This window comes from Apium graveolens, chromosome 11 (assembly GCF_009905375.1).
Source record: "Apium graveolens cultivar Ventura chromosome 11, ASM990537v1, whole genome shotgun sequence".
NCBI lineage: Eukaryota > Viridiplantae > Streptophyta > Magnoliopsida > Apiales > Apiaceae > Apium > Apium graveolens.
This window is the reverse complement of record NC_133657.1, coordinates 5,399,759-5,408,198: the sequence shown is the minus strand read 5'-3', so window position 1 is coordinate 5,408,198 and position 8,440 is coordinate 5,399,759. Positions and strand designations below refer to the sequence as shown.

Below are 8,440 nucleotides of genomic sequence, written 5' to 3'. Positions count from 1 at the left end.
CGAGGTGGCCCGGTACCTTGGCAGTTCCAGCTGATAACATTCATGAGGACTGGCGGGCCTGCAAGGCAGTACCCGCCAAATGCACATTTTTTTGGTTCTGATTTTCCTCCTTTACACTGTCAGTCATCTCTTCTTCTTCTGGGCTGTTGACTATATTTTCAGTTGGGCTTTGTATAACATGGGCCATTTTTCTTCTTTTTAGATCCGTAATGATTATCTCATTAGTATCAATATTATTTTCAAACTCGATACTTTAAGATATTGATTTATTTGCTGATATAAATGTCCCTCCATTCACTCCTTGATTCTCGCTTGCAGGTGCCAAAAATCCCTGCGAGTTGTTAGCTGTATCAACCCTGTTTCCATCTTTTCTTCATTCAGTTGCTATTATCTCGACATCTGATTTATCATTGACTTCGCCTTCTACCTTGTTCGCCGGATTTGCAATTGCTGGCCTCAGCCACTTGCTACCCATAGTGTGAGATCGTCTCTTTGGATCTGCCCGCATCCAGATTCCGTACGGTTTTTCCACTTCTCCTTCCTGAGCATCAAACAGTTTTTCGCAAAACTTGTCACTGTGACCGATTATCCCATAGATAAAGCAAAAAGTGGGAACAACTTCATATTTGAAATAAACCCAACACCATTCAGTAGCATTTTTCCGAAGCTTCATTCTCCTTTTTAATGGAGTATCTAAAGGAATTGACACTCTAACTCGAAAATGATCTCTCCAAGCTCCCACAAAATTGTTTACATCAGACTCAACGAATTTACCAATATGATTCCCAACATCTGTCACTACGCGCTGGGACATGAACCCGCTTCCTATGCCATGTAATTGCACCCAGAGTTCCAGATTGTTTATACTCATCGTTGTTTATACTCATCGTTCTAGGATCCGCCCCCTCTGTTAGTCTCTCAAAAACTAAGTAAAAACGGTCAAATGTCAATGGACTCCCATTACAAACCCGTTTAATATCAATTTCATGATAAAATTGAAAAAAAAACGATTTGAATCTAGTTGCTTCACATACATGCCCTTCCCGGACGCCACAGGGAGGCCATTTTATGTTGCATGGCTTGAAAGTCGATCGTTGATTCAGTAAGGAATTTTCCAACTAAGCACCGCCTTGTATCGATTTCGTTTAAATCTGATGAATCCTCCATATAACTAAGCCCTCCTTGTTCTTCTTCCTCAATGGAGCATCTGGCAAAACTCTCTTCCATTTCACGGATTTCATTCCTTTGTCGAGCCATCTTCAAGTATTACAATGATATAATGATAGAAGAAACGATAACACTGCTTTGACGAAATGAAAATAAAACAAACCTTTACCCAGAGAACAATCTTACCATGTCAATAGACAAGACTTACGTAAAAGAGGCATTTTTGAATAAGGGGATTGTTAATTAGCTAAGAAAAAGAATAAGGGGATTGTTTTGTTTTGTTGGTAAGAATAAGAATAGAAAACAATAGAGAGTTATAGGAAATTAATAATCAGCATCTTGTATCGGTATTTTATATTAAATCTATGAAATAAACAAAGATGCCGTTGAAATTGCTCTAAACTAATAATATCTAACACAATAATTTTAGCAGGATGATCATCTGTACTCTCATTGTTTTACTACGGAATTTGTTAAATATTGACTAGACTAATAATATCTAACACAATAATTTTAGCAGGATGATCATCTGTACTCTCATTGTTTTACTACGGAATTTGTTAAATATTGACTAGACTAATAATATCTAACAAAATAATTTTAGCAGGATGATCATCTGTACTCTCATTGTTTTATTGCGGAATTTGTTAAATATTGACTAGACTAATAATATCTAACACAATAATTTTAGCAGAATGATCATCTGTACTCTCATTATTTTACTACGGAATTTGTTAAATATTGACTAGCGATAGACCAGCGTAACTCAACGCAGTTTGAAATCTAACAAACTTGATGTGATCCTCTGATACAAACTGATAAAATATCAAGTGGGTTGTCGGTCGAAATAGGCTGTCTTTTGCTGAAAAATATGGCTCAACACAACCGAGTCACTATCACATTTACCGAGTTAAGCCCCAAGGGCCCAAGCCTAAAAGGACACTGGTCTAGTTTGGTTTATTGATTGGATGCTGTCAAATTGCTGCTGCATTCTCAGATGTGTGAAATTAGTGAAATCAAAATACAAAAATCGATTAGATTTAATTCATTGTTTCTTAGTCTCAAATTTAGTTATTTATATAAAAATGACAATAAAGCACATGTATTTTATGAATTGAAATATATTATATTCTCTTCGTCTCATAAAAATTGCCCGCAATTTTCAAATGAAAACAATTTAAGGTAATGGATAATTAATAAATAACATTTGACATGAAAATTATGAAAAAAATATCATACAAAAGTATATCTGATTTACTATTAAAATTTATTTATTTTTAAAATTTATAAATTTATAAAATGATAATATATACTGTATAGCCAAAATTGATATAAATTTTTAAGTTGGTATTATGTAAAATATGATAGTTAGAATTTATTTTTTTAATGGAAGAATAATATAAAATATTTGTTTATTCTAGTTCAATAGTTCGCTTAAATTTATTTTAAGCAGAAATATCAATTAGAATAATATAGAACTTGATATGAAATAGAATTTAATTTGATAGAAGAAATTGACTTTAATATGAATTATAATGATATAGAGTTCGATGTGGAATATAATTTAATTTGATAGAGAAAGTTGACTTTAATATCAATTAAAATTAAAATTGTCCGGCCGACCAGTTGGCCAATTATAATTAGAATAATTAAGTAAGGGTAATTGAGTAATTTCAGCAAGTACCGACCGAACGATAACCAAACTTTTAATGTTTCGTCTATTACAATATAGTATAGATATTTACATATTTATAGTATCTTTTTATAGTATTAATAAAAATGTTATAGGTTCGTTGATTTGATAAAATGATTTTAAAAATCGGTAATCAGAACTAATCGGTTTAGGTACCAATTAGAAATTATTAATCGGTAAATTGGGAATTAATCAGAATAAAAATTAGATATATTTAAATATTTTAATAATATTTAATATATTTACCTTATTTATTATGACATATATTTTTCAAAAATAATTTATAAACATGAATCGAATTTCAAAAATTAAATTGACCAAATAGTTTTTAAGAATTAATCGGAAATTAATAAAAAAAATTCAAAAACTCTGGAATTTTTGGAATAAATTCATGCAGAAGAAGTAGGAGAAGATATGATTGGAATAAAAGAAAAAAATAATACGGCTATAAAGAAAAAGTAAACGATGAAAAAAGACAAATAGGGGCCTGTTTGGTGTCCTCTATTAAGCTACGACTGTTTGTTGACCTAACTTATAAGTCAAATTTATAACTTATATTTGGCAAAAAAAAAAAAAATTACAACTTATAAGCTAATAAGTATGTTAGCAGTGATGTACTTTTTCTCAACTTATTTTCATTTTACGCTTTTTTTTATTAACTTTAGTTTTAAAAATATATGTTTGTAAATATTATTCAAATTTAAAATTCATGAATTAATATAATTATATTTAAAATTTATTTATTTTAATTCATTTAAGTAAATAAAATCTGACTTTTAAGTAAAATTATCCAAACACTTACCTAACTTATAAGTATTAATCTTAAGTAATAAGTTACTTATTTTAAGATTTGCGGTGATGTAAGTAAATGCATGAAAAAAATACAGACTTTTCAAAGTTTCAAAAAGAAAGTAGAAAGAAGAAAAATAACAAAGACAGTTGCATATAAATCGTATATGGTAGATGTGGAAGCTTCCTCATTGCATGCCTCCTTGAAGCCATCATTTATCACTTACGGATTATACTCCCATATATCAGATATCATAACAATATCATATAGAATTATAGATGATGAGGTAAATTTTGATACAGAGTGATCAGCCTAGCTTGCTAGCTAGCTAGAGATGAAAGAGATTTATTATTCAAATAAATCATGCTTAGTTTTTAGTGTTTTGGGTATTTTTTTTCTTGGTTTGATCACTGTATTATTCTCAGGTGACAACTCCAGTTTCATTTTATTGTTTTCTTCTCCTCCCTCTTTAACTTTCTCCAATTCCACCTCTTCTTCACTGTCAAGGCCAAATCCTGAAACAGCCCTTTATCCCTCCTTCAGTGTATGTATGATCCATCGGTGAAAAACCCACTGCCTAACTTTTAATGTTTCAGTTTTAGACGCGTTGCGTTTTTTTATTGGTTTATCAGTTTTATTGTTATGTTGGTGATCTGGTGCAGAACAAGAAGAAGCAAATAGCTGTGGATAAACTGATAAAGGAACTGGAAGATGAATCTATTTCGAGAAGAGGCAAGGAAAAAGATGAGAAGCTGGAGAAAATTGAAGCTAGTTTGTCAAGTGCCAGGGCTTTGATCAAACAAACTGCTGATTCTACTCTTAATCGCAGCCGTTCATCTCCTTTGAAGGATCCTGATTATGTTCCTCATGGTGATATCTACAAGAATGCTTACCTATTCCACAGGTTATTTTTTCTTTCTTCTCTTTTAAAAGTCAGAATACATGCATGTCAAATTGTCACATGACGTACATTTGACATTTTCTGTTAACCTTGATCCCGAGTTTTAATTAGGAAGAAAAGTAAATGAGGTGAGTAAAGTAACTTCACTTGCATTCATAATTCTGCTCCCGAGTTTTTAAAAGAAGCCTAACGAATATAAATTTAAAAAACTTTCACTCCAAATTTTTATTCCAAATGGAATAAAAGTATTTTACCTCCTTACCACTTGCTTCCTTCCCTTTAAACAACTCGGGAGCACGGTCTTAATTCATTATGCAAAACCATAATGGGCCTAACACTAGTGAATGGGCTTAACATGTAGACCATATGCAGGAGTTATTTGCTAATGGAAAGCCAATTCAAAATATATGTGTATGAAGAGGGAGAGCCCCCTCTGTTTCATTATGGACCCTGTACAAACATCTATGCGATGGAAGGATTGTTTCTCAACTTTATGGAAGTTGACACTCGTTTCAGAACCTATGATCCTGATCAAGCTCATGTTTTTTTCCTTCCCTTCAGTGTTGTTATGATTCTTAAACACCTGTTTCATCCCGTTATCCGGGACAAAGCTGTTTTAGGACGTACCATTGGTGATTATGTACAAACCATATCGTCCAAGTACCCCTATTGGAACAGAAGCCTCGGAGCTGATCATTTTATGCTTTCCTGTCACGATTGGGTAAAATTTTTCTACTTTATCATCGAACCTTTTCTTGTTCACTTGTGTTAAATATATGATCATATTGAAGTCTTTCTCTAACACCTTAAGGCTTTAGATGAGCTGTTACTTAGTAACAGAGCTCAGTCAGGGGGAGGACTCTGGTTCGACTTGCAGCTGAATAAACGAACTAAAAATGTATTCATCAGTGACATTTTTGTTGAATACAGGGGCCAAGATCAACATGGTATGTTCATCAGTTATACTTCACTTCAATTAGAGTACTATGCAATGCAAACACATCCGAGTTCTTCAATCCAAGAAAAGATGCATCAATACCTGAAATCAATATCCGATCAGGCGATATCAACAAACTAACAGGAGGGTATTCGCCTTCTAATCGTACAGTACTAGCATTCTTTGCAGGCCACTCACACGGTCGACTTAGGCCTGCACTTTTTCAGCATTGGAAAGAAAAAGACCAAGACATCCGTGTTTACGAAGAAGTACCACCGAGCATTTCGTATCAAGAAATGATGAAGAAGAGCAAGTACTGTCTGTGTCCCAGTGGCTACGAAGTTGCTAGTCCAAGAATTGTAGAGGCCTTATATGCAGAATGTGTGCCAGTGCTGATTTCGCAGAATTACATCCTTCCTTTTAGTGATGTTCTTAACTGGGAAGCCTTCTCCATTCAAATCTCAGTGAGTGATATACCGAATTTAAAGAAGATTTTATTGAACGTTTCTGAAGAAGAATACATAGAAAAATATAAGAGAGTGAAACAGGTGCAACAACATTTTGTGGTGAATGATCCTCCCAAGAGATATGATGTTTTTAATATGATCATACACTCAGTTTGGCTTCGGAGGTTAAATTTGCAAATATTGTATTAGCTTGTTTATTAGGAGGACCTTTCAGGCTCTTAGGCCCAACTTTCTGGGCCTGTAACTAGTCCAAAGCTTTATGGACCTGCATTGTTACAAAAGATATCTTCTTGTGTAAATGATTGAATTATTATTTTTTTCAAAAAAATCAAACTAATGGAATTCAATTTTTTTTCAAAAAAATCAAACTAATGGATCGAAGACGGGTAAGAAAAACGTCTTCTCATATTTTATTCGAAATTTCTCAATTTTTTTCTCAAAAGTACCCATAAATTCGTAAACAAGATTTTTACTCAAAATCAGCTTTAAATATTGATAACTCCGGTGAGCGGGCGGCTCCGTCCGACGGCGTTCCTGGACCTTCTATGCGTGGATGGGGTGTAGCTGCTGGTTGGGCGCCTGCAAAACAACACCGGAAGGGGGGTTTGGCTCCCACGGCGCCTCCGGTGTGAGAATGAGAACAGGCTTTGGAGAAGATGAAGGGATATATGTTTATGTAATTTAGAGGCTGCTGTGTGTTTGTGTGTGTTTTTATGTGATGACTGCTATATGTTTTTGAGTGTATGTGAGTGTGTGAGTGCAAGAGAGAATATTTTCCAACCCCTAAACCCTTCAGTCTTGGGGGTATATATAGCCCTAAGGTAGGGTTTAGGGGTAGTTACCTCTAAATCTGGGCCGTTGGATGCTGGGACCAGAGGACGCCTGGCTTGGGTGGATTGCTTACACGTGTCCAAGGGAGGACCCGTGGATTGCTTGCACGTGTCCGAGGGAGGACCACCTCCAGAGTACCCTAACGGCATCTGACACGAGCCGTGCTTGTCTGGTATGCTGGTTGTTGATAGCTGTCATAGTCACGTGCCCACGTACCTTTGCTTGGCGGGTTGCGGGATGCGCATGTGCTTGCTGGGACCTCCCTCACTGTGGTTTTAGTTCTGACCCGGATCCGGGTATGCAGGCGGATCCGGATCCGGGAATTAGGATAGGCCCGGGCCTGGGCTCCTATGCTTGATTGGCCTGGGAGAGGGGGGTCTTAGCAGGTAGGTTGAGCCTACCTCCCTTTAGTCCAGGTTGGCGCCTACCCAGGTCTCTTATACCCTATCATTTGCCCCCACTCCCTTATGCAGATTTTCTGGATGAGGGAGTAGATTTGGGTTACATGGTTGCCTTGGGAGAAATTTCCGCTCCTGGTTGTCCCCCAATCCAGATCTGGTGTAGTAGGTGCCAATCCGGATTAAGGTAGGATGGTTGATTCCTTAGAAAAATTTCCGCTCCTGGTTGCCCACCAATCCGGATCTGATACAGTAGATGCCAATTCGGATTAAGTTAGGATAGTTGCTGCTTTAGGAAGATTTCCGCTCCTGGTTGCCTCCGAATCCGGATCTGGTATAGTAGAAGCCAATCCGGATTAAGGTAGAATAGTTGCTGCTTTAGAAAAATTTATGCTCCTGGTTGCCCCCCAATCCGGATCTGGTGTAGTGGATACCAATCCGGATTAAGGTAGAATGGTTGCTTTAGAAAAATTTATGCTCCTGGTTGCCCCCAATCCGGATCTGGTGTAGTAGATGCCAATCCGGATTAAGGTAGAATGGTTGCTTTAGAAAAATTTATGCTCCTGGTTGCCCCCAATCCGGATCTGGTGTAGTAGATGCCAATCCGGATTAAGGTAGAATGGTTGATGCCTTTGGAAAAATTTCCGCTCCTGGTTGCATCTGAAATGTATCTGGATTGCAATGATCCGGATTATGGCTATTGATCCGGGTCTTGGGCTGTGGAATTCGAAAGGTTTTGGAATTTCAATCGGTTTTGCTCATTTTCCCCCCTTTGAATTTGAATTTTGGGCAGTTACTTCCTAGAAACTCGGACCATAATCATTATGGGTTTTAAATGTGTTTTAATGTGTATTATTTTTTTTGTAACCGCTCCTGGAACCAGTAGGATCCTGCCACGTGGCAGGAGCGGTTTCTCTCTCCTGGGCCTATAAAAGGCTGCAGTCCCCTTTCTTTTTTCCTTCTTACTTTTATTCTCCCAAATTCTAAAAAATCCAATAGTTTCTTCTGTTCTTTTTCTCATTTTTCTTCGAAGGCTTTCACTCTCGGCTTCTTTCTTCCGCCGCTGATTCGCTGTTGCTCCATTCATCTTCAATTGACTTGTAAGATCTCTTCTTTTTTGTTTTTTCCATTTGTTCTTCGATTTTGTTTTTGGAATTTTGATTTTGCATGCTTGAGGTTCGTCTATATTTCTTCGAAGTGAAATCGAGATTTTTGGTTGTTTTTGTTGCTTGGGTTTTTGTTTATTTGTAGATCAG

At 36.1% G+C, this 8,440-nt stretch overlaps 1 protein-coding gene across 1 annotated transcript; it reads left to right on the top strand.

Annotated features, from left to right (window-relative positions):
- The first annotated feature begins 3,820 nt into the window (after positions 1-3,820).
- LOC141698206 (putative glycosyltransferase At3g07620) lies at positions 3,821-6,238 on the top strand. Its single transcript, XM_074502858.1, has 4 exons — positions 3,821-4,194; positions 4,313-4,554; positions 4,924-5,272; positions 5,482-6,238. The coding sequence occupies exons 1-4, from the start codon at positions 3,985-3,987 to the stop codon at positions 6,142-6,144; spliced, it is 1,464 nt and encodes a 487-aa protein (XP_074358959.1). The 5' UTR covers positions 3,821-3,984; the 3' UTR covers positions 6,145-6,238.
- Positions 6,239-8,440: the final 2,202 nt, after the last annotated feature.

What these genes read in the sequence shown, in the direction of transcription:
- LOC141698206 (XM_074502858.1), top strand. Translation starts at nt 3,985, where the DNA reads ATGAAAGAGATTTATTATTCAAATAAATCATGCTTAGTTTTTAGTGTT. An exon ending in CCCTTTATCCCTCCTTCAGT is followed by an intron (nt 4,195 to 4,312) that starts GTATGTATGATC and finishes GATCTGGTGCAG; the next exon opens with AACAAGAAGAAGCAAATAGC. An exon ending in TGCTTTCCTGTCACGATTGG is followed by an intron (nt 5,273 to 5,481) that starts GTAAAATTTTTC and finishes TGTTGAATACAG; the next exon opens with GGGCCAAGATCAACATGGTA.